We start from the raw sequence: 26,718 nt of genomic DNA on the forward strand, positions 1-26,718 counted from the left end.
CGTGTAGTGACATCTGTCAGTGGTGAACTTTTGTGGAATTTCACTACTTTTTGTTGAAACTACTGTGGTACATGTCCGTAAACTTATTTAAAATTATACATAAAAATAAATACATTTACCACTTTAATGAAGTGGTAATAGATAGGGACCTACTACTTATCTATCTCTAAGGCCCTAACACTGAACATAGCCAAAGTGTAGTAAAATCAATATGGCTACCTTTTCATTCTCACAAAACAGTCATTATCCAATTATATACTGGCTTGTCATCGCCATGTACCACGATCTACTGCAAAGGTATCATTGCATGCCATTGCCCAAAATATAACTAAGGCCTGGCACTAATATTGGATTGTGGTACCCTTGAGTCACTCATGCTGTGGCATGAGCAATGCAACACTTAAGTCAGATTTACAAAGGAATGCAAGGCCACCATGCGTTGCCCTACATTGATTGGTAAATCTAGAGAAATGCAAGGCACCACAATTCAGTATTTTGATTTACTCTGCACACCATAACCTATATTACTGCTAAATTTCACATACATCCATCTGCCACACCACTGTAGCCACTGCACTATAGGCTATTCCACTATACACCACTCCACCCTACAATTCTCCAATGTACGAGACTCCACTCTACACCACTCCACTCTGTGATATTATACTGTATGGAATCCCACTGTATGACACTCCATTATATGTTACTCCACTGTACACCACTCCAGTGGATGATACTCCACTGTACGCCATTCCATTGCATGGCACCACACTGTATGCTTCTTCACTCTACGCCACTTCATTATACGCCATTGAATTGGATCCCACTCTAGTGTACGGCACTTCACTCTGTGGTATTACACTCTACCCCACACCACTGTATGCCTCTCCAGCCTACACCACTCCATTGTATGCCACTCCACCTTAGGCTATTCCACTATACATCCACACTCTACACCACTCCACAATACAATCATCCACTCTACACTACTTCACTCTACATTATTACACTGTATACAACTCCACTCTATGCCAGTCCACTCTATGCTTTTTCACCGTATGCAACACCACTCTACGTCTCTTTAATGTATGCCACTTCACTATATGCCACTCCAGTATTCTCTACTCCAGTATATGCTATCCCACTCTACCCAATTCCACTGTATGCCACTCCACTCTATGCTATTCCACTTTATGCCACTCCACTCTATGCTACTCCACTCTACCCCACTCCCTTCTACGTTATTTCATTGGACGCCACTCCATGCCACTCCACTGTAGGCTATTACACTCTACCACATTCCAGTGTACACAACTCCAGTCTACACCACTTCAGTGTATGTCACTTCACTTTAGAGTACTCCTCTATATGCTATTTCAGTCTACGCCACACTACTGTCCACCACTCCACTCTTCGCTATTCCACTGTATGCCACCCCACTATATATGCTACTCCACTCCAGTGTACACCACTGTACACTACTCCATTCTATGCTAGTCCATTGAATGCCACTCCACTCTACGCCACTCCACTATGTGGTATTTCACTCTACCCCACCCCACTTCACTGCACACTACTCTAGTCTACACTCCTCCACTGTACGCCACTCCACTATGTTCTATTTTACTGTACACTATTCCACTCTATGCTATTCTACCCTACATTGTACTCAACTCCATGCTATTTCATTGTACAACACTTCATTCTACGCTATTACACTGTATGCAACTTCAATCTTTGCCCCTCAACTATATGGTATTTCACTTTACCCTGTTATGCGATTCGTAATATAGTAATAGCACTGTGTCTTAGATCAACAGAGCGCAAGGATGTGGGGGATTAAGGGGCACATGTACATACCATTTTTCCTGTCGCAAACGGCCCGATTCGCAGAATCGGACCGTTTGCGACAGGGAAAAAACATTTTGGTATGTACAGAGCCTATTTTGAAATTCAGTAATCTATTTACTGAATCGCAAAATAGGTTTGTGAGTTACAATTAGGAAGGGGCGTTCCCTTCCTAATTATGAGTTGCAGTGCAATGTAGCATTGTTTTGTGACTGTGAACGCGGTCACAAAACAATCGCAGTTAGCACCAGTTTCAAACTGCTGCTAACCCATTCGCAAACGGGAAGGGATCCCCAGGTGACCCTTTCCCCTTTGTAAATGGCAGTGAAAATATTTTTTCAGAGCAGGCAGTGTTCCCACGGACCACTGCCTGCTCTGTAAAATTGAAAAGAAAACTTTTCATTTTTGTTTTTGAAATGCATCCTGTTTTCCTTTAAGGAAAACGGGCTGCATTTAAAAAAACAAAAAACTGCTTTATTTAAAACCTGTCACAGACATGGTGGTCTGCTGTCTCCAGCAGGCCACCATCCCTGTGAGGGTGGCCATTCCCAATAGGGTCGCAAGTTGCGACCTAGCTCATGAATATTCATGAGGTAGGTCATTTGCGACCCCATTGGGAATCCCAAACAGTGTAAAGTACACTGTTGTACATCCGGTTTTGTGACTCGCAAATTGTGAGTCGCTAAAAGACTCGCAGTTTGCAAGTCGCAAAACCGGATCTTTGTACATGTGGCCCTAAGTCTACCCGCACCATCAGAACTGTTGGCTCAATTCCTGGGTAACTCACAGAGCCTCACCCCAACTTCTATCCTTACAGAGGAGGAAGGTGATTATGGCAACCGAACATGACACTCAGACTCCCCAGGGAAGCTGCTGTGGAAATAGACCCTTTTATTGTATTACTCATGCATGCCCAGGTGAAACGCAAGAGAGATATGACATAAGTAAGTTTTCAATATACTTATTGAATAGTGAAACAATTCAGAGTCTTGCAGAGAATGTGCTGCGATTATTAGGCAGATGAAACAAGCAATGTTACCAGAGTTACAAACATGGTAAAGACAATCAATAATCCAATGATAGTAATGAGTTCTAGAGGTTCTAGAGGTTCTGTCCTAACCCTTTACTGAGAGCATAGCGGGTGTTCCCTTTTGTCTGGCCCGATCTAAAGGATTAGCCCTCGCCCCATACTGGAGATAGTGTCAGGAGTCAGCCTGCGATGTAGAGGGCAATCCTCTCGGGAACTATAACTGCATGTCCCAGGATGGGCGTAGCTGGAATGTCCTCTATCCCTTCAAGGTCAGTGCATCGTTTAAATAATAAACCATACTGTGTTAGAAGCACAGCTATGATGCAATGCTGTGTCTATGTATACAAAGCTGTCTCCTGAACAAGTAGCACAAAGCAGGATATCCTGATTACATGTTGTGCAAAGGCCAATTAAACAAGCAGCTCATTCCCTATGTTCCTAGAATATAATCAATAAATATATGAAAAAAGACATTGCTAAATACCATGCTAAAATAATGCAGCTTAAACGTGTAACTGTAAAACAAGAAGCGAAAAAAGGGGGAACCAAAAAGCCCTCACGAAATCCCCACTCCATGGTATGCCACTCCACTGTATGCTATTACACTCTACCCCACACCACAATACACCATTCCAGTCTAAACCACTTCACTGTACAGAACTCTACTGTAAGCTATTACACTATACGGTATTACACTTTAAGCTACTCCGTGCACGCTACTACACAATATGCTATTACATTCTATGCCACTCCACTGTACACAACTCCAGTTCATGCTGCTCCACTCTATGCTATTCCACTTTATGCCTCTAGACTGTATGCTACTCCACTCTACGCTACTCCAGTGTACTCTTATCCACTGTATATAATGCCATTCTACAAAGCTCTACTATACTCTATGCCACTCTACTAGACTCTACTCCATATTATCCCCAAACACTTCACAGTCCACCTCTATGCCTGTAAATTCTATTGTACAACACTCTACGGGTGTTTCCAACACTGTGCAACACAGTACTCCACTCTTCTGTATGAGATGCCACTCTCATTTATAACAGTTTCCTTGACTCTACACTATGCCACTTTAGTGTATGCCACCCCACTCCATGCTAATCCAGTGAACCCTACTCCATTCTACACCACTCTATTGTACACCACTCCACCACACGCTATTCCACGCTATGCAAATCCGCGCTTCTATTCCACTATGGGGGTCATTCTGACCCCGGCGGTCAGAGACCGCCGGGGCCAGGGTCGGCGGGAGCACCACCGACAGGCCGGCGGTGCCCCGCAGGGCATTCTGACCGCGGCGGTTCGGCCGCGGTCAGATGCGGAAAACCGGCAGTCTCCCGCCGGTTTTCCGCTGCCCTTGTGAATCCTCCATGGCGGCGGAGCGCGCTCCGCCGCCATGGGGATTCTGACACCCCCTACCGCCATCCTGTTCCTGGCGGGTCTCCCGCCAGGAACAGGATGGCGGTAGGGGGTGCCGCGGGGCCCCTGGGGGCCCCTGCAGTGCCCATGCCAATGGCATGGGCACTGCAGGGGCCCCCGTAAGAGGGCCCCACTTTGTATTTCAGTGTCTGCTATGCAGACACTGAAATACGCGACGGGTGCCACTGCACCCGTCGCACCTTCCCACTCCGCCGGCTCAATTCTGAGCCGGCGTCCTCGTGGGAAAGATGATTTGCCCTGGGCTGGCGGGCGGCCTTTTGGCGGTCGCCCGCCAGCCCAGGGCAAATCCCAAAATACCCTCAGCGGTCTTTCGACCGCGGAGCGGTATTTTGGTGGGGGAAGTCTGGCGGGCGGCCTCCGCCGCCCGCCAGACTTAGAATGATCCCCTATATGCTATTCCACTATATTCTACTGCATTTTAAGGTAATCCAGTCGATGCCACGACAGTGTGCGCCACACCACTGTACGCCACTCCACTGTATGACACATTCCTCTACTCCATATAACTCCACCCTATAAAAGTCTACCACACTTCATGGCACTCTATGACATTCTCCTCCACTCTTTCCCCAGATACTCCACTGCCCAACTCTATACTCCACTCCATGCCTGTGCACTCCAATGTACAACACTCTATTCGACTTTACAACACTTTTCTATACAATACAACACTCCACTCTACTGTATGAGATCCCACTCCAACAGTTTACTACCTACGCTATGCCAGTACACTCAACTCCATGGCACTCTACTTTATGACATATGAATACACTCTAGTGTACTTTACTCTAGACATTGTTACACTACTCACTGGACTGTACACTGTGCGAGACTTTAACTCACTACGCTACTATACAACAATGTACTTTATGCAACTCCACTCTACAACACTGCGCTACACTGTATGCCACTCTCCAACACTTTACTCCTGTCTATACCCCTTCACTCCATGGTACAAGACTGTACCATACTGTATACCACTGTACAACTGACTATTCCACTCTATTCTACGATACTCTAGTCCAATATACAACACTGTGCGCAACTCTTTGTATGCCACTGCACACCACTTTACTCCACTGTACTCTGACACAGTACTCCACTCTACTCCACTACTCCACTGTATGCCACTCCACTCTATGCCACGCACTGCCATTGTAGTCTACAACACTGTATGCCAATCTACTGTACCACACTTTACAATACTGTACTGTACTTTACACCCCTCGAATCTACAAAAATCAAATAGGCTGTATGCCACTGTACTCTACTTCACTCCATTCCAAGCTACAATACTCCACTCTATGACAATAGACTTTACAACACTCTCCTCCACTGAACCGTACAACACTCCACATAACAACTTTCCACCTGAGACACTGGATTCTACCATTTGAAAAACATATTTATTAGAATTTTTTTTTAAAACTTTGAAATTCAATTAAAAAAAACAAAGGTTAAACTTACTTACAGTTAGGTAAATGTATTTCCCTATACAAACCAAGTTTAAACTCCACAATCTTTATAATGTATCCACCACCTTCAAATTATTATTATTATAAGTAGCTGACCTCGTCACACACTGTTTTCAGGTTGCTAACTACACAACACTAACTATAACTTGCCACTCTACCAAACACTGTGTTCTCACAAATAATGATAGTCTACTGTACAAGACTACTCTGTACGAGACACTCTGCCACTCTACTGTATGAAACTGCATTCGGCAACACCAAACTATACAATACTCTACCCACACTGAACTCCATGCCGTTACACTTTACAACACTCTGTTACACTCTATGCCACTCTACGATATTCTACTTCATGACATTCCACTCCACCTCACTCCATTTCATGCATTCCAACCGACAATACTCCACTGTACAGCACTAAGCTCTACTGTTCTACAGGTCACTATACTGTACAACATGCTGCTTCTCTCTACGATACTCCACTCCATGACACGACACACTATGTCACTCCACTGTATAACACCTTACTCCACTGTAGGTTTCATCACTCCACTCTGCTCGACTCCACTCTATTCCATTCTACAATACCCCAATCTACGACACTTAACTCTACAACACTGTCCTTCACTGTACTGTACTACACTCCTCTCTTTACAACCCTCCAATCTATGACAATCCATGACACTCCACACTGCAATTTAAAACACATTTTTATTAAAAAATAAAAACTATTAACATACAGTGAAAAAAAAAAAAGGTTAAGGATAATTTATAGTTAGAAATATGATGTGTATTCCTTCTAAATAAACCCAGCTTAAAATACACAAACTATAAAAATTGTAAAATTATAGTTTCAATTTACCAACATCCAACACGTGTTTTGCGTCGCAGACAAAAACACAGTATGAAAAAATGAAACAATTTGTATTAGGAAGAACTTACTTCAACATACAGCAGTAAAGCAAATCAACCACCAACACTTGGTATTGTTTTATCTATTACATAAAACACCTTAATTGAATCAGAGCTATCTACACTTACATTCAGGAATAAGTTGGAGTAAAGAAGACGAAAAAGAAAATTGTACAGTAAAATCATAATAAGATATTTTTCATTTACTGACTGTATAACATGTCTCCAAAATTAGAAGTGTATTATAAGCTTAGCAAAACATTTAAAAAATCTGCCTAAATAACAAACCAGGAAAAAGACCAAGCCTCCCAATATTAGCATACCAATTAAAAAGTATCCAGATTCAGGTTTCCCTGCATTAATCAAATAAATAAGAACATACTAATTTAAAATGCTTTAAGATCATCTCACATCGGAAACTAAAGTTCTCCTATCACAATGTAATTTGCGTGCAATGTGTAAAAAAAAAAAACACATACAAAGTAAATTAGAAAAAGAACAGATAAATTTAGAGACCCCATGTTATTCTCTTAACTATTAACGGTAAATGAACCATACATCTGTGATATGTAAGATGTTCTGATAACTCCAAAACAATATATGCTTGAGCTAAAAAACATAAAGTCAAATATCGCCATCCAAATATACACAAACATAAGGAATCTTCAATTGAAATTATAGTCCTTAAGATTTTCAAATAGATATCTACCTAATATTTCAAAACAAATCACAATGCCCAATTTCAACAATAAGCGCTTGAGCACGTCTTCTCAAAGCATCCATATACAGTGGTCGCTGCTAAACTAGTCCAATACTGGACTTCAATAATATGTACGATAACAATAACTATTGAGGAAAATAAAAAGAAGCACTTGAAGATCAAGTCAGCTTTCAATCCTGTCTACAACCTGTATCTTTCACACAAGAAAAACACGTTCATCCCTTAGTTTGTATATGCTCCACCACTGAAATACACTTGGCTGACCTGAGTGCATGATAACTTGCAATCCTCTCTGTGGCACTTATATGTTACACCTAAACCTACAACAGCCTGTAGTACTATATCTAAGGATATTGTTAGACACTATTGATCAGCTCTACCCATGACCAATCCCAGCATTAAAAATAGGGACACTAACCGTGCTTCCCAAATAAAAAAAAAATACCAGAACATCAACATGATAAACCGCCATACCATAGACATAATAAATGAGCTGACCGACTCACATGACTCTTGGCAAACAACTAAACTTCCCATATCCAACTGTAATCAAAACCCTCCTACATACCCAACCAAAATACCTAATAACTGAAACCGCTGTAGCGACGCACCAATATTCCACGGTTAAGCAAACCACCACTGCCCTAGGCGGCCCTTTAAGTAAGAGATTTCCTGCCACAGAAAAACAAACTGATACCTTCTTTTAAATCTGACCAATCACCGTATTTGCCATGCACCCATTTAGACAATTAATAACACCAAATGCAATCCAGTTCACCGTAATTCCCCCAAGTATATGCCTAAAACCATTCTCCGGAAACTGACAATTTCAATAACACAAATCTAACCTTAGATGTAAAAATACATTGGGGAAAGTCACCATATGAATATGCTCCAGCATACCAAGTATAATCACGATAACAGGACAATTCAAAGTAATCATGTTCTCTCCCAGGATACGAATCCTTCATGCCAAACTCTCTCAGTATCCATATTATACCTAGAGCTGAGTGTATTGCAGTGTTTTAAAATAGATGCTCTGTATCCATGCCTCAGAGGCTGTTGACATAACACCAAGTGTGAACACAGCACTGGAACAGTAAGATACGTACCAGTTCCCTGCTGGAATAAACACCATTATCCCTCCTTAAACAAAAGTCACATTCAACAATCACAGCATCAAAATAATTGCAATATTTAAATTCCCACTTGAGAAACAAACCCACATTAATCTCTGCTTCACGGTTTAAACAGTGAACTTTAAGTATTGATGCAAAATACCTGCCAGGTAAATATTAACCATATCATACCACGTGCGATCACACCAATTAAATATTTTGGAATGTTCAAGTTCCTAACACAAGTACAAAATCCAATTCTCCCATAAACTATTCTCTTGTATTTTAAGCAACACAAACTAAAAACTATGACCTACGCTAATGAGATCTAATACCTTGTACTCACACACCAACCCTGGATCTGTCAATATCATATTAACACTGTCGACTACTGCAAATTAAATTAATAACACGTAAAAGAATACACTTGAGATTGGCCACATCCATGCCAATCTAATCAAAACAACAAAACAAATTTAGACCAATGAGTTTGCACCCGGTATACAAACCCTTGTTCATCCATATGCTAAATTCACATATTATCTCTAATACATAGGGGGTTATTCTAACTTTGGAGGAGGTGTTAATCCGTCCCAATAGTGACGGAAAAGTGACGGATTTACCACCAGCCGTATTACGAGTCCATTATATCCTATGGAACTCGTAATACGGCTGGTGGTATATCCGCCACTTTACCGTCACTTTTGGGACGGATTAACACTCCTCCAAAGTTAGAATAACCCCCATAATCTGATACACTACGTTACATTCAAAAACGTATACCCAATATACCATTCTGCATGATCTATAAGTGTCTACAGTCAAAAGTGTCCATAGTCAGTTGTAACTCATGGCATCAATAACATTGCTGAACTAATATCTAGAAATATAACCAAGCATACAAATATTGATAACTGTATAGGGTAAAACCAATCAAGGCACCTAAACTAATCAAATATAATGTATTGGTAGCAGTAGTCTATCATTGTCTGGAAAAATTTAAAAATCAATAACTTAATGCACAAATTGACAATTATTATACCAGCATACCAGAATATGAGCATTATCACAGAGTATAAAGTTCCCTATCTATGAACTGCATTAAGTTTATCTATCCAAAATGTCTCTCTCCTCCTCACCTTCTTTTCAATATCCCCTCCTTGTCTGTCAATATTTATGTGTTATATTCCTAAAACTTTGACCACATTCCATCCCAGAAGATTATTTTCTTTGTGAAGGTGAACTGCTAAAGGATATTTGCAGTCATTGTTTTTTATGGCTCTAATGTGTTCTTTCCATTTTTCTTTTAGTTTCTGTGTGGTCCATCCCACATACTGCTTCTTACATACACACACAATCAAATAAATGCAATTAGTCGTATTACAGATGATAAAATAATTGATCATAAAAGTTTTATCTCCCTTACTATCAGAAAAGGTTTTCAGGTTATCAATAACATACTTGCAGCAAACACATTTAGTACATTTGTAACATCCCCTGGGTTGGTCTGATAACCAACTCAGAATACTTCTTGTTTGACCAGGAGGAAGATACCTATACGTATCACTGCAACCAAGTATATTCCTCAAAGTGGGCGCGTTCCTGTATGTTATCCTAGGTTTCTCAGAAGCACCGGGCAGTGATGGTCTTCCGGTAGAGTATTACCACACATTCTCAGTACAGATAATCAAACCATACATGGAAATGTTGCATGAAGCACAAAAGAAAGGGCAGCTCCCAGATTCCCAGTGTGAGGCATTAACGGTGGTCCTCCCCAAGCCAGGTCGTGATCCTCTGGACGTACGGTGCTACCGACCCCTCTCACTGTTAAATGTGGATTGCAAGCTATTGGTTAAGGTCCTCGCGAACCGACTGCTCCCGCTAATGCTATCTCTGGTGCATGAAGACCAGTCAGGATTCATACTCAGTCGGAACACATTCCTAAATATCAGATCTCTGTTACAGCTCATGTTGGATGCCCAGGACTTAGAGCACGATAGGGTTCTAGTGTCCCTCGATATAGAGAAGGCTTTTGATACTCTGGGTTGGCCTTTTCTAACAGAAGCACGGAGGAGCATGGGGTCCAGGAATGTATTACTGAGGTGGATTAGCACCCTGTATTCTAGCCCTATTGCTAGGGTTAAGACAGGCGCAATTATATGAGAAAGTTTCCCTGGCGGGAGGGGTACAAAGGAGGGTTACCCATTATCGCAGCTGTTATTTGCGTTAGTGATTGAACCCCTGGTGGCACAGCTTAGACAAAGGGCACAACTGTGGGGCATACCTGATGGTGATAAACACCAGATCATTTCCATCTACGCGGATGGGGCGCTGATATAGCTACACAAATGCACAGCATCGTTTCCAAACCTACTGCCACTATTGGATCTATTTGGGGACCTTTCTGGCTTACATGTGAACTGGTCGAAATCCTGCCTGTTCCCACTGACACCGGTTCCCGAGGGTCTACGATCCACTCTCATGACACATAGGCTACTATGATAATACTCCCAAGACTGTTATACCATTTCTCCGCACTGCAAATAGTAATCCCCCATATCTTTTTCACAATGCTGAACAGTCTGCTGATTGACTTAATATGGGCAGTGGTCGACGGTGCGTAGCACTCGCCGACACACACTTACCGCTCGCACAGGGGAGCCTAGGCACACCGAACTATGAGCTGTATTACACAGCTGCGCAATTATATTGGACATTGTGTTGGATGCAGAACCTCCCTAACACAGAGATAAAATCGGTAAATGAAAACTTGGGCCACACCAACATGCTGCAATGGCTATTAGACCACAATAGCTCCCCACGGCGACATAACATTCTGTTGGAAGTAGCACGCAAGTTCTGGTGCCGTTAAATACTAGATGGGTGCCCGGATCCACCTTATTCACCCAGGATCCCACTGATGGCCATCCCTGGGGTGTGGAAACTGGCTGAACACCACAAATTAACATAAGGGCCAGAAATGGGCATACAAACAATCAGGGACCTCGTCCCGCATGTAGTACAGAGTTAATAGATTTTAGATTTCCTATATAGGCTTCAACACCAATTTGCCCTCATAAAGATATACCTTCAGATTTTAGAAATAAATCTTCTTGTCACTGTACTTCAAACTTAAGCTACATTTCAGTTGATGATATAAAGCATCTAGATAGTAGAAAAAGTTGTTGTTCAATACAAATTCCACTAGGTCTAATATAATCAGAGAATGCTGTGAATAACTGCCTGACTTCGTAAACAGACATTATTTGACAGCTTTCAAACCAATCTCATGCTCAGTTTTAGTGTATAAGCTACTTATATCCATGGTAACTAGCAAATCTGACAAAGGGTGCTATAAATACATTCACAAATTCAAACACATGTTCCAAATGTTAACCAGATATTATGAGGTGTCCCAGGGGAATTTTACCTCCTTTGTGCACCTTGGGTAAAAAGTAAATAATAGGGGTCATTGGACAAGACACATTCAGGTAATTAAATTCCTCAATGTCAAGAAGGTACATTTAAAGTTTGGTGCATAATAACACAATAGACTTCTCTAATAACCCTCTATCTACCATTCTGTAATGTGCAGTAACACTGAGTTGTCTTGTGGCTTCATGATGATACTCCTGAAAAATCATCAATCAATCAATCCATCAATCAATCACTGCATTTGTAAAGCGCGCTACATACCCGCGAGGGTCTCAAGGCACTGGGGAGTGGGGGGTGCTACTGGTCGAAGAGCCAGGTCTTGAGGAGTCTTCTGAAGGCCAGCAGGTCCTGGGTCTGTCGTAGGATTGTGGGGAGGGTGTTCCAGGTCTTAGCGGCGAGGTAGGAGAAGGATCTGCTGCCGGCAGTGGTTTTTCGGATGCGAGGTTGGCTGAGCGGAGGCTTCGGGTGGGGGTGTGGAAGCTGAGTCGGTTGTTGAGGTAGGTGGGTCCGGTGTTGTGCAGTGCTTTGTGTGCATGGATCAGGAGCTTGAAGGTGATCCTTTTGTTGACGGGAAGCCAGTGCAGGCCTCTCAGGTGGAGTGTGATGTGGCTGCGGCGGGGGACATCGAGGATGAGTCGGGCCGAGGCGTTCAGGATGCGTTGGAGTCGTCTCAGGAGCTTGTTTGTAGTTCCTGAGTAGAGGGCGTTCCTGTAGTCGAGTCTGTTGGTGATGAGGGCCTGGGTAACGTTTTTTCTCATGTCGAGGGGGATCCATTTGAAGATCCTGCGGAGCATACGGAGGGTGTTGAAGCAGGATGCGGAGACGGCGTTGACTTGCCTGGTCATGGAGAGAGAGGAGTCGAGGATGACCCCCAGGTTGCGTGCGTGGTCCGTGGGTTCCGGGGCTGTGCCTAGTGATGTGGGCCGCCAAGAGTCGTCCCAGGCTGATGGGGTGGGTCCGAGAATGAGGACTTCCGTCTTGTCTGAGTTCAGCTTCAGTCTGCTGTCCTTCATCCAGTCGGCTACGGCCTTCATTCCTCCATGGAGGTTAGCTTTGGCGGTGTGGGGATCTTCGGTGAGGGATATGATCAGCTGGGTGTCGTCGGTGTAGGAGATGATGTTGAGGTTGTGTTGTCGTGCGACGTGGGCGAGGGGGGCCATGTAGATATTGAACAGTGTCGGGCTGAGGGAGGATCCCTGTGGGATGCCGCAGATGATCTCGGTGGTTTTGGAGCAGAAGGCTGGGAGGCGGACGCTCTGGGTTCTGCCGGAGAGGAAGGATGTGGTCCAGGCCAGGGCCTTCTCTTGGATACCGGCGTCATGGAGGCGTGCTGATAGGGTGCGGTGGCAGACCGTGTCAAAGGCTGCTGATAGGTCCAGGAGGATGAGGGCGGCTGTTTCTCCTTTGTCCATCAGGGTCCGGATGTCGTCAGTGGCGGCGATGAGGTCAGTCTCGGTGCTGAGGTTACTGTGAAAACTGGATTGGGAAGGGTCCAGGATGTTGTTGACTTCGAGGTAGCGGGTCAGCTGTTTGTTGACAATCTTCTTGGTCACTTTTGCCGGGAAAGGGAGCAGGGAGATGAGCCGGACGTTCTTGAGGTCCTTGGGGTCCGCCTTGGGCTTCTTCAGAAGGGCGTTGATCTCGGCGTGCTTCCAGCTTTCTGGGAAGGTTGCTGTCTCGAAGGAACAGTTGATTGTTTTCCAGAGGTGGGGCGCGATGGCTGCGCTGGCTTTGTTGAAGACGTGGTGAGGGCAGGGGTCTGATGGGGATCCGGAGTGGATGGAGTTTATGGTTTTGATGGTGTCTTCGCCGCTGACGCTGGACCAGACGGTCAGGCGACTGGTGCGAGTGGTAGTCGCAGGGGTTGTGGACTCGATGGTGGGTGCGGGGGGGTCAGGGTTGAAGCTGTCGTGGATGTCGGTGATCTTGCGGTGGAAGAAGGTGGCCAGGGAGTCGCACAGGTCTTGAGATGGCGGGATGTCGTTGGTGATGGAGCTGGGGTTGGAGAGTTCTTTCACAATGCTGAAGAGGTCTTTGGTGTTGTGTGCATTGTTGTCTACGTGGTCCTTGAAGGCAGTCTTCTTGGCGGTCCTGATGAGTTGGTGATGTCTGCGGGTGGCGCTCTTGAGGGCTGTGTGGTTGTCTGGTGTTTGGTCATGGAGCCATTTCTTCTCCAGCTTCCGACAGGTGTGCTTGGAGATCCGGAGGTCCTCGGTGAACCAGGCAGCTTTCTTGTTGGTGTGGTTGGTTGTAGAGGTCTTGAGAGGGGCGAGGGTGTTGGCGCAGTCGTTGATCCACTGTGTGAGGTTGGTCGCGGCGGTGTCTGGGTCGGTGGGGTCGGTGGGTGGTCTCAGGGCGAGGGCGGTAGTCAGTTGGTCCTCGGTGACCTTGCCGCAGCAGCAACGTGGTAGCTGTTGGGTGCGGTGGTGTGTGGTGGGTTTTCTGAAGGTGAAGTGGACACATCTGTGGTCAGTCCAGTGTGGTTCGGTGGTGTGGTTGAAGGAGACGTGGGGGCTTGCAGGGAAGATGGGGTCAAGCGTGTGTCCAGCGGCGTGAGTGGGTGTCGTTACGAGCTGTTTGAGTCCGAGGTTGGCGAGGTTGGCGATCAGGGCGGTGGAGTTGGCGTTGTTGTTGTTCTCGAGGTGGAAGTTCAGGTCCCCGAGGAGGATGTAGTCCGTGGAAGTGAGGGCGTGGGTGCTGATGAGGTCGGCGATGGTGTCACTGAACTGTGGGCGGGGTCCGGGAGGTCTGTAGATGAGAGTTCCTCTGAGGGTGGTGTTGGGGTTGGTGTGGATCTGGAAGTGCATGTGCTCGGCGGTGGTGAGGGTGTCATCGGTGTTCGTTGAGATTTTGATGGAGTCTTTGTGGATGATGGCGATTCCTCCTCCCACTCCGTTGGTGCGGTCTCTGCGGGAGATCTTGTAGCCCTGTGGGATGGCTATGGCGATGTCTGGTGCTGAGGTGGAGTTCAGCCAGGTCTCCGTCAGGAAGGCGACGTCGGGGCGGTGGAGTCTAGGAGGTCCCAAACTTTGATGGCGTGCTTGCGAGCGGAGCGGGTGTTGAGGAGGATGCAGCGGAGTTGGTTGGGGTCTCTGGCTGGTGGTGTGGAGGGTTGGATGCTGGTGAATCTGCAGTTCCGGCAGGTGAAAGGCCCCTGGGTGCGTTTCGGGGTGGCCCGGTAGCAGGGGTGGTCTCGTCTGGTGTTGAGTGCGTGAAGGGTGCTTGCGTCGTAGTGCAGTCTGGCGTTGTGAGGGTGTGCGTTCCAGGGGTTCTGGTGCTGGGTGCAGTCCAGGCGTGGACGGGCGCAGACGGGCGCAGACGGGCTTGCCTTAGGCGCGCCCGCTTCGCAGCCTCCATATGAGGGCAGAGGGAGGGAGGAGCAGCTGGGAGGTGGGAGCGGGGCGGCCAATGGGAGTGAAGGGGGCGGGGCAGCAGGGGCTCAGTGGCGAGGGAAAAACCCAGGGAAAAAACGGCGGGATAAGACGGCAGGAGAGGGACAACAGAGCACAGGGGTACAGAAAGCAAAACACAGGGGCACAGAATGAAAAAACGAAGTGGCACAGAAGCCAAGCGCAGGGGTACAGAAAAAAGGGAGCGAGTAGTCAGGCGGCAAAAGTGGCAACGGAGGTTCAACCCACAGGGGGCTGCGTGGCAGATGGGGGGAGCGACCTGCCTGGTGATCACTACAGCATTACCCCCCTTCTCAGCCTGCCTGATAATAATGGAAGTATCAGACTTAAGGTCCAAAAAGGCCTTCCTTTCTCCCTTATTCAAATTAAATTTAATAGGACAGCCATGCTGTTATTCAAAATCTTTGAGAACCAAACTTTGAAATACGTCTATCACATTGTCATTTGACTTAATAGGAATAAAGCACAATTTTTCTCTTAAGCCACTTTTCACAGCAAGCTCTGTGTCTATATGTAAATCATGGGGAATATCTTCAATGTCACATCCTTCCTTGTTGTCTTCCCTTAAAAAGAGGAAGGAAGGTTTATTTTTCAAATTTGAATTAGAAGTAGATGGGTTGTCTAATTCAGAATCGCTCCAACTTATCCCCAAACATGATACCTCGTTCACACTAGAGACATCGCTAACTTCTAATGTTTATTTTAGTGGTAAGTTCCTCTTAACTGTACTATCAAACTTTATGGCATATGTAAACACCCTGCCATATAGTCTTGTTCAGCTCGTAAAACTTTAGTTGTAAATCTACCTGAAATGTTCCCATACTTTCATCCAAAATTGCAGTATTCTTTTGTATATTCTCTGGACAACTTAACTGTTCTATTTCTTTACGTACTTCATCAATTTGAATTAAGAAAGTTTGTCTGTGTTTTTCTGCAAAATCGATTAGCATGATCATCAAATCCCTAGAGGGTTAATTTTATTTCTCTTCCAACTTGTCAGCCTTAACCTCATCTAAATATATATATATATATATATATATATATAGAGAGAGAGAGAACACATTTTGCAACTAAAGGCAGTGGAAGGGAGCAGAGAGTTTACCACTAACATAAGATTTGTTCTCACAGACCCTGCCACCTACCATTGTTTTCCTATGCAAATTTCACACCTTGGAATGCTTAGGGTGATCAACAGGATGAGCATTGGGAGGTGACGTGAGAAGGTTAAATATATATTGGGAAGGTTCTTGGTGTGTACAACCATTAATTAACCAACATTTCAATTGATTTCTAGACACTTGGTGCAATTTATAGCATCTTCTGTCCTGGGATGCACTTCTACGTCAATAACCTAGCTACGTGTTGCACAGCAAACAGATGCATTGTTATATAATGCCTCTGAAGTGCTGACAATAACCCTTGATAGACCTTAATCATTAAAAAATGATTTTAATGTTACTGTTCCTGAATTTTAAACTTGTGCTATGCTTCATTTTATTAAGTATGATACTTCATATTTACATCACCCTTTGGAGGTTTCCAAAGATTATAGGCCTGATTTAGATCTCGGTGACGGATATCCTATCTGCCGAAATGTAAACCCCATAGAATATAATGGGATTTAGATTTAGGGGGTGAGATGTCCACCAAGTTCTAAATCAGGCCCTATGTGATGAACATCACAATGGATGAATGAAATGTCGACTTTGATATGCTGCTGTGCATCCATGTAAATATGAAGCATTATACGAGTTTATATTTCAGAAATAATAAACATAAGTTTTTTTTATAGTTAAGGAGCATCCCGGATTAATTTCAGCACTTCAGTGACATTATGCAGAAGTGCATCTGTGGAACTGTATGTTGTGCAACAAGTAGCTGGATTATATGAGACAACACAATAGTGCAACAAACATTCAGGATGTCCAGTGGTATGGATGCTGAGTGTCTGTCTTCCAAGAGATAGGCTAAGTCTGTGTGAATAATAGAACTTAACCTGACTCATTCCTCCAGAGTCTCAAGTCTGAGCCAGAGGGATGCTGCAGTGATACCCCATGGGATGAAGGCTTTGGATCTGCCCTCCCAGACTCCCTGTACATGGTCCTCCAACTGGAGGTGTGGTAGTGCCACGACGCAAGCCCTTCATGTGCAGATGGAAAATGGAAAGTCTATTTGTGGAACAGGAGTAGTAAACAGGGAGAGGTTGTTGTTAAAATTTAAAGTAAAATGAACCTGACTTTTTTTTGCATCCAATCATGGTCCCTGTCCCTTCCTGACTCTACTGCAGCCACTTCTCCATGTTATCATAGGGCTGGAGCAGCAGAAGGCAATGCCTGTGCCCCTTTGGCTGATCTTCTGTGCCTGGTCACCATGGGCACCAGCACCACGAGAAGGCATGTCTGATGTTTTCACAAGTTCTAGGTAACCAAACTGAAGTGGGTCCCTTTGTAGGATGAAGACCTGCTTCAAAGAAGAAAAAAAAACTTAACAAACTTAAGGCAAGAGAAAATAAGATGGATCCAGCAACTGGACCATCTAGTGTTATTAGCCATATTTGCTCCTATGTCATTTACAAATAGGCCAGCTATGCTTTAGAGTCCATAAATAAATGATGCAGCCGGGGCCCTCAAAAACTCTTGTCCTGGGTGTTACACTTTTAATCCTTGGCATGGTCTCTCTCAACTTTTTTCCTCTTTTTCCCAGGTTGTTGATGTGTGCTGGACTCTGATTTTGCTGACCAGTGCTGAAGTACAAGTGCTCCTTTACAAAATGTATATGTAATTGGCTTATCCATGATTGGCATATTTGATTTATTAGTAAGTCCCTAGTACAGTGATCTAGAGGTGCCCAGGGCCTGTAAATCAAATGCTACCAGTGGGCCTGCAGCACTGGTTGTGCCACCCATATAAGTAGCTCTGTAATCATGTCTCAGACCTGCCACTGCAGTGTCTGTGTGTGCAGTTTTAACTGTAAATTCGACTTGGCAAGTGTACCCACTTGCCAGGCCTAACCCTTCTCTTTTCTTACATATCAGACACCCCTAAGGTAGGCCCTAGGTAGCCACAAGGGCAGGGTGCAGTGTATGGTTAAGGTAGGACATGTAGTAATGTGTTTTAAATGTCCTGACAGTGAAATATTGCTAAAGTCGTTTTTCACTGTTGCAAGGCCCCGTCCCTCTCATAGGTTAACATGGGGGCTACCTTTAAATCTGATTAAAGTGTAGATTCCCTTTAGGAGCAGATGGACATGTGGACTTTGGGGTCTCTGAGCTTACAATTTAAAAATACATCGTTTAGTAAAGTTGATTTTAAGATTGTGTGTTGGAAAATGCCACTTTCAGAAAGTGAACATTTTCTTGCTTATACCATTTCTGTGACTCTGCCTGTTTGTGTATTCCCTGTCTGGGTCAGCTTGACAGTTGGGCTGGTTGCACCTCACACTAGACAGTGGCACAAAGGGAGCTGGGGTGTAGCCTGCAAATCCTGATGGGCCATGTGTGCTAGGAGGGAGGGGAGGAGTGGTCACTCACACCTGAAAGGGCTGTGTCTGCCCTCACACAATGCAGTCTCCAACCCCCTGGTGAGTGTCTGGGGCCTGGCCTGGGCAAGGCAGGATTTCACATTCAAGAGAGACTTTGCTTTGTAGTAGGCCTACTTCAAAGGTGAAATTGGGTATAAGAAGGGCACCCAAAACCACAGAGTTTAGAACCCTTCTGGAAACCAAGAGGAACCTCTGCCTGGAGAAGAGCTGAAGAGCTGAGGAAGAAGAGCTGCCCTGCCTGCGAGTGTGATTTGTGGAGCTATCCTGCAGTTGCTGCTTCTGCCAGAGTAAGAGGGCAAATACTGGACTTTGTGTGCCTTCCATCTTGTGAAGATCTCCAAGGGCTTGATTTAGAGCTTGCCTCCTGTTGTTGAAGTCTCAGGGACAGCAAATACTTCTCTCTGCCAACACCTGGAGTCTCTGGAGAGACTCCTACTCTGCCAAGTTGTGCCCATCCAGTTCCTGGGACCCTGAAAGGAGAAAATTGCAGCCTAAGAGGAAGAAGTCCACGTACAGAACGCCGTGCGGGGAAAAGATCGATGCGACTCTGATCTGCGGCTGGGAAATGTACGCTCCTCCGGCTTCGCGGCTGAAAATCGACACTCGTCTGTAACGCGTCCAAAGAATTGACGCACAGAGCTGGAGAAACGACATGCAGCATCACTGATGGAGGCTGGTGGGATCGCAACCCACGCTGCGTGGTTTTCGGATCATCGTGCGGCTGGATTTTTGACACAAACACCGTTGGGCGTGTAAAAACAATGCAATGCTTGCCCGGACCCGAGAGTGCTGACCAGATCGACACATCGCTCTCCTGCAGGGAGAAGACATGACGCGCCCTGACCCGAGGAAAGGAAAAACGAAGCAAGGTCTCGCTCTTGAGTGAAAACGACGCATCGCAAGCCCTTTTTGACGCATACTCGCCCGTACAGGGTTATTTTTGACGCACCCAAGGTACATTTTCACGCTAACAGTGTTAGTGTGTGTTTAAAACTACATGAAGACTCTTTCTGCTTTTTAATTGATAACTTGACTTGTGTATTGTGGATTTGTCATTTTGGTCTTGTTCTGTTTAGATAAATATTCCCTATTTTTCTAAACCTGTGTTGTATCATTTTGTAGTGTTTTCATTAAGTTATTGTGTGTGTTGATACAATACTTTACACCTAGCATTCTGAAGTTAAGCCTACTGCTTGTGCGAAGCTACCAAGAAAGTAAGCAGGGGTTAGCTGAGGGTGATTCTCTTTTACCCTGACTAGAGTGAGGGTCCTTGCTTGGACAGGGGTAACCTGACTGCCAACCAAAGACCCCATTTCTAACACTGGGGAATAATATGACCCATCTGGTTCCCCTTTTGAATGAACTGACCATGAGACACAGAAGTCCCACTGGGAATGCTACCTGAGCTTTGTCTCAGGGACCAGAGGTGGTAATGGGGTGCTTAGCTTTGACTCAGCTCCAGCGCCATCACTGTTTGCAGCTGCAATGATTCCATGCTGAAGTACCATGAAACATGAAGAAACGTACTCTAGGCATAGGTAGCATAGTTTAGGCCTAGCCCTTCAAGCTACCTATCTCCTGTATCCTGTGTAGTGAAGCCGACATTTGAATACCTGAAATGATTTACGGCAGGATGGGATAGCCCTTATATATTTTACACAACCCTCCTGCTTGCTTCCCTCTGAGATCTAATTAAATACAAATGTTAGTTGTTTTGTCTGAAATTAAACAGTGAATCAGTATTAGTAAGATATGGATTGATCACAATAATATCCTGGCTGTGAGCACAACTACACCCCATGACTGGACGCAAACATACAAAAAAGCCCTAATATTATTATTTTTTTTGTTTTAGGGAAAAAGAAAAAGGATGAACAGGTGAGTTCAAGGGATTTTGATACTAATGGAAGGGGTGGTGTTTAGCAAAAATGAATCGCAGGGCGAAGAAACGGTTGTAGTTTAATACCCTGTAGCAGTGATTACATCTAAAAAAAAGGGTGATGAGCTAATATCTTTTAAGAAGCAGGAGCAACACATTGTGTAGAGAAAATTATATTGCAACAGAATAAGATTATAACTGTTTCAAACAATAGCGACAATATGATTAATTATAACAAGCAGAAAGTGTGGCTATCATTATTCATGCATGCTCTTTATCTTTAAAAGAAATTAATATAGTAATTCAGCATACATAATGTTATAGTCCTGAAGAAGATACAAAGGGCATTAATCTGGGTTGAAACATCAATTGTTTCTTCTTTCAAAAAAGGTCGAACCAAGTGAACTCTGGACAAAAATCATTTTCTTTTTAATCTTGTCCATGTTGTTAAATTGAGAGCAATATTTTGCATACTTGTAGGTGGGACATTTATCACTGTGAGAAAAATATACAGACACACACACACCTTCCTAAAGTTGATTCTGAATGGAGAAGATAATGAAGCAATACTTTTTTTAAGGGATCCAATTCATCACAATATTTTATTTTTTGTGTTTTGTCATAGATACTCTTACTAGGGGAGCTAACTTGTGACCATACCCACTGAATCTCTTTATATCGGTTTGATCTTTTTTAGGTCCAGTCCAGAGAGATCTTTAGCTGTCGCGTCAGGATCATGTTTTCAGAAAACATCCTAAATATAGACATACATATGCACTTTTTGGGGGGCTGGGGAGCTTTGGTCAGCCCTCTTCACATTTTGCTTCCTCCGACTATAGTTTACAGCATGGGGCAATGGGTCAGCCCACCTCGGTAATTGGCTGTCTTGCACTGTGATTGACAGTATTTAGCCTAATCACATGTCCAAAACCGCTTTAAAAGTAGTGCATTTTAGTGGAAGTGCTGCTAGGCCCACATTTGTCTTTAAGGGTGGAGGAGAACTAGAACATTGCCTCTTACACACGGTTGTCTGCCAGCTGTATATTTGCTTTAATGTGTGACCTTTGTAAACATGCATGTACCGAACAAGTGTGGGCATAATTCAATATTAAGATGTTAGAAGAGGCCAGGCACTGTAAAGAGAGCATCTGGCTGTTGAGTAGTGTAAACAGAAGTCCCCTGTTGAATGAAGCTGCAGACTGTGTACAGGCCCCTCCCCCTGCGGCTGAGTGGGCTGATACCTCACCACGTCATCAGTGGGGAAGGCCCCTTCGTGCTGCAAGAGACAGCTACATTGCAATGAGCCCTGAGGTTTCATGTTTTTTTCTCTGGGTGACACCTGCCTGAGACAGATCTTGCAAGTCAAGTGTTTCTGGCCGAGCACCAACACCGACCTTATTCATTCAGAGCTGTAAATCTGCAATTAGGACATCTTACTGATCCTTGGAGGCTTTCTTCCAGGTGCTCCACACCTTGCATGTAGCAATGCTTTTCCTAAATGGGTGGCATATTTTTTATACATGTAGATGACGTCATGGGTTTATATCAGTTCAGCTATGGTGCACAAATAGCCTAGCCGATGGTTATGGTTACAAGCAAAGTGGAGATGCTCCCCCCTTAGTTTAATCCATGTATGACAATCCATAAAGATAAAATGGGGTTTACTCAGCCATCCCATGGTGGTTATGGCTTAATGCCTTACAAATCTGTTCTCCTTAATGAAGGAAGCATATGCATGCACACCTGATGACTCACTAGAGTTATAATCTCCTATTTTAATTGAGGAGTTCAATGGCTGCTTAAGTAGGCGATAATTTAGGACAAATCGAGGATTAAAGGATTTCCTTAAGCACAGGGAGGCACAATGTGTATGATCCATTTTAAGTTTTATTTCTCGCTGGAAGTATTTTAATTGCCTCTGTGTTCACTGCTTAGATGCTGTCAGTTTGTTAAAATGCCACTTGGAGAAATTGAACACACTACTTTGCAGCTCAGGAGTGAGGAAAGTGGTGCAGTGACTGGTGTGTAAATGTAGACACTTGGGTTAATGGCGGCAGTGTTTATTGGAATGGAAGCCCCCCCACCTCCCCCCCCCCCTTTGGAGCACTGTGGCTGCAAAGGTCACCGTTTGCTATTATTCAATGTTATTATTTTAATTTCTGTTTCTTATGCTTGAAACATATCTAAGCCCACCATCAGTGCACCAGAAACGTCATTATCCTTCAAGCTCTCCAAAGAAACCAGAAAAGTACACTCACTATCTCTTTAAACAAATATCCGAACAGACCTCCCGGGACTCTGCCCTGCCCCCTATGGATAAGTGCTTTCATGGGAACCTTTCTCTCATGCAACAAGCTTGGCTGCTATGAGGTTTTTCCTTGCGAAATACTGCCTTTTCAGGATGTTTTATGGCCGTTACACAATAGTGCTCTCCCCTAGCCTTTTGTGAAGTGCCTAGTGCCGTCCTTAATGAGAGTCTGTGGTGCTTTGAGGAGTCTGGCAGTGTAGTTTATAGCGCCTAGTGTGACGGCGATGGAAAAACGCCCTCTCGAAGCCTTCAGAATGTTACTTTGAAAATGACTACTCATCACAGTGACTTATTAAGAGAAAGAGTCAAAGAAACAAAATAAATGATCTGAAAGTTGTCTTCAAACTGTTATTTGTATTCTATTTTTTATGTATTTATCTCGCTGATATGAAGTTTTACATAGCTCTGACCGTGTAAGTCGGCGTCTGGGCACTATACATTAGGCAGAAAAGTGCAAACGTGGGGAGAAACGAAGCAATATAGTATTTCTGCACATTTACAATACCAAGCTGTGCTTTACAGTCATTGAAGGTAACATTGTTATTTTTAACAAGATTTTATGATGGTTTTCAATCAGGAACAGGTATGTTTTCATCAGAGTAAAAATCCTGATGTTGAGATTCCCATCACAGCCGAAGACTGAGCCCTGACCTCGTGGAGTACCAAGGGGTACTTGCACCTTGCACCAGGCCCAGTTATCCCTTATTAGTGAATAGGGTGTCTAGCAGCTTAGGCTGATAGATAATGGTAGCTTAGCAGAGCAGCTTAGGCTGAACTAGGAGACGTGTGAAGCTACTACAGTACCACTTAGTGTCATATGCACAATATCATAAGAAAACACAATACACAGTTATACTAAAAATAAAGGTACTTTATTTTTATGACAATATGCCAAAGTATCTTAGAGTGTACCCTCAGTGAGAGGATAGGAAATATACACAAGATATATATACACAATAGCAAAAATATGCAGTATAGTCTTAGAAAACAGTGCAAACAATGTATAGTTACAATAGGATGCAATGGGGAAACATAGGGATAGGGGCCACACAAACCATATACTCCAGAAGTGGAATGCGAACCACGAATGGACCCCAAACCTATGTGACCTTGTAGAGGGTCGCTGGGACTATTAGAAAATAGTGAGGGTTAGCAAAATAACCCTCCCCAAGACCCTGAAAAGTGAGTGCAAAAGTGCACCAAAGTTCCCCTAAGGACAAAATAGTCGTGTTAGAGGGAAAATGCAAGAAAAACACAAATCAGCAATGCAACAACGATGGATTCCTGACTGAGGGTACCTGTGGAACAAGGGGACCAAGTCCAAAAGTCACAAGCAACTCGGAGATGGGCAGATGCCCAAGAAATGCCAGCGGTTGGTGCAAAGAAGCTCTTACTAGGCTGAAGAACTGTGAATACTGCAGGAACGGCAAGGGCTAGAGACTTCCCCTTTGGAGGATGGATCCCCCACGCCTTGGAGAGTCGTGCAGAAGTGTTTTCCCGCCGGATGGACGCCAACAAGCCTTGCTACACGCAAATCGTGCGTTTGGCGTTTTTGGACGCTGCTGGGACCCAGGAGGGACCAGGAGGTCGCAAATTGGACCTGCATAGAGAGGGGACGTCGAGCAAGACAAAGAGCCCTCACTGAAGCAGGTAGCACCCGGAGAAGTGTCAGAAACAGGCACTACGAGGATGCGTGAAACGGTGCTTGCCGAAGTTGCACAAAGGAGTCCCACGTCGCCGGAGACCAACTTAGAAAGTCGTGCAATGCAGGTTAGAGTGCCGTGGACCCAGGCTTGGCTGTGCACGAAGGATTTCCGCCGGAAGTGCACAGGGGCCGGAGTAGCTTGCAAAGTCGCGGTTCCCAGCAATGCAGCCCAGCGAGGTGAGGCAAGGACTTACCTCCACCAAACTTGGGCTGAAGAGTCACTGGACTGTGGGGGTCACTTGGACGGTGTCTCTGGCTTCGAGGGACCTCGCTCGTCGTGCTGAGAGGAGACCCAAGGGACCGGTAATGCAGCTTTTTGGTGCCTGCGGTTGCAGGGGGAAGATTCCGTCGACCCACGGGAGATTTCTTCGGAGCTTCTGGTGCAGAGAGGAGGCAGACTACCCCCACAGCATGCACAAGCAGGAAAACAGTCGAGAAGGCGGCAGGATCAGCGTTACAGAGTTGCAGTAGTCGTCTTTGCTACTATGTTGCAGGTTTGCAGGCTTCCAGCGCGGTCAGCGGTCGATTCCTTATCAGAAGGTGAAGAGGGAGATGCAGAGGAACTCGGCTGAGCTCATGCATTCGTTATCTAAAGTTTCCCCAGAGACAGAGACCCTAAATAGCCAGAAAAGAGGGTTTGGCTACCTAGGAGAGAGGAAAGGCTACTAACACCTGAAGGAGCCTATCACAAGGAGTCTCTGACGTCACCTGGTGGCACTGGCCACTCAGAGCAGTCCAGTGTGCCAGCAGCACCTCTGTTTCCAAGATGGCAGAGGTCTGGAGCACACTGGAGGAGCTCTGGACACCTCCCAGGGGAGGTGCAGGTCAGGGGAGTGGTCACTCCCCTTTCCTTTGTCCAGTTTCGCGCCAGAGCAGGGGCTAAGGGGTCCCTGAACCGGTGTAGACTGGCTTATGCAGAATTGGGCACATCTGTGCCCAAGAAAGCATTTCCAGAGGCTGGGGGAGGCTACTCCTCCCCTGCCTTCACACCATTTTCCAAAGGGAGAGGGTGTCACACCCTCTCTCAGAGGAAGTTCTTTGTTCTGCCATCCTGGGCCAGGCCTGGCTGGACCCCAGGAGGGCAGCTGCCTGTCTGAGGGGTTGGCAGCAGCAGCAGCTGCAGTGAAACCCCAGGAAGGGCAGTCTGGCAGTACCAGGGTCTGTGCTACAGACCACTGGGATCATGGAATTGTACCAACAATGCCAGGATGGCATAGAGGGGGCAATTCCATGATCATAGACATGTTACATGGCCATATTCGGAGTTACCATGGTGAAGCTACATATAGGTAGTGACTTATATGTAGTGCACGCGTGTAATGGTGTCCCCGCACTCACAAAGTTCAGTGAATTGGCTCTGAACAATGTGGGGGCACCTTGGCTAGTGCCAGGGTGCCCTCACACTAAGTAACTTTGCACCTAACTTTTACCAGGTAAAGGTTAGACATATAGGTGACTTATAAGTTACTAAAGTGCAGTGAAAAATGGCTGTGAAATAACGTGGACGTTATTTCACTCAGGCTGCAGTGGCAGGCCTGTGTAAGAATTGTCAGAGCTCCCTATGGGTGGCAAAAGAAATGCTGCAGCCCATAGGGAACTCCTGGAACCCCAATACCCTGGGTACCTCAGTACCATATACTAGGGAATTATAAGGGTGTTCCAGTAAGCCAATGTAAATTGGTAAAATTGGTCACTAGCCTGTCAGTGACAATTTGAAATAAATGAGAGAGCATAACCACTGAGGTTCTGGTTAGCAGAGCCTCAGTGAGACAGTTAGGCACCACACAGGGAACATATACATGCACACCTATGAGCACTGGGGCCCTGTGTGACAGGGTCCCAGTGACACATACATATAGGCCACAAACCTATGAGCACTGGGGTC

At 45.0% G+C, this 26,718-nt stretch overlaps 1 protein-coding gene across 4 annotated transcripts in view; it reads left to right on the forward strand.

Moving 5' to 3' along the window:
- Positions 1–26,718, forward strand: part of LOC138299119 (uncharacterized) — a 336,990-nt gene that overhangs the window by 285,905 nt on the left and 24,367 nt on the right. For all 4 annotated transcript variants that reach the window (XM_069237158.1, XM_069237159.1, XM_069237161.1 and 1 more), the window contains one exon: positions 20,797–20,819. In XM_069237158.1, coding sequence (XP_069093259.1) covers positions 20,797–20,819 — 23 coding nt within the window. The remainder of the gene's footprint in view (positions 1–20,796; positions 20,820–26,718) is intronic.

Source organism: Pleurodeles waltl, chromosome 6, assembly GCF_031143425.1.
Source record: "Pleurodeles waltl isolate 20211129_DDA chromosome 6, aPleWal1.hap1.20221129, whole genome shotgun sequence".
Taxonomy (NCBI): Eukaryota; Metazoa; Chordata; class Amphibia; order Caudata; family Salamandridae; genus Pleurodeles; species Pleurodeles waltl.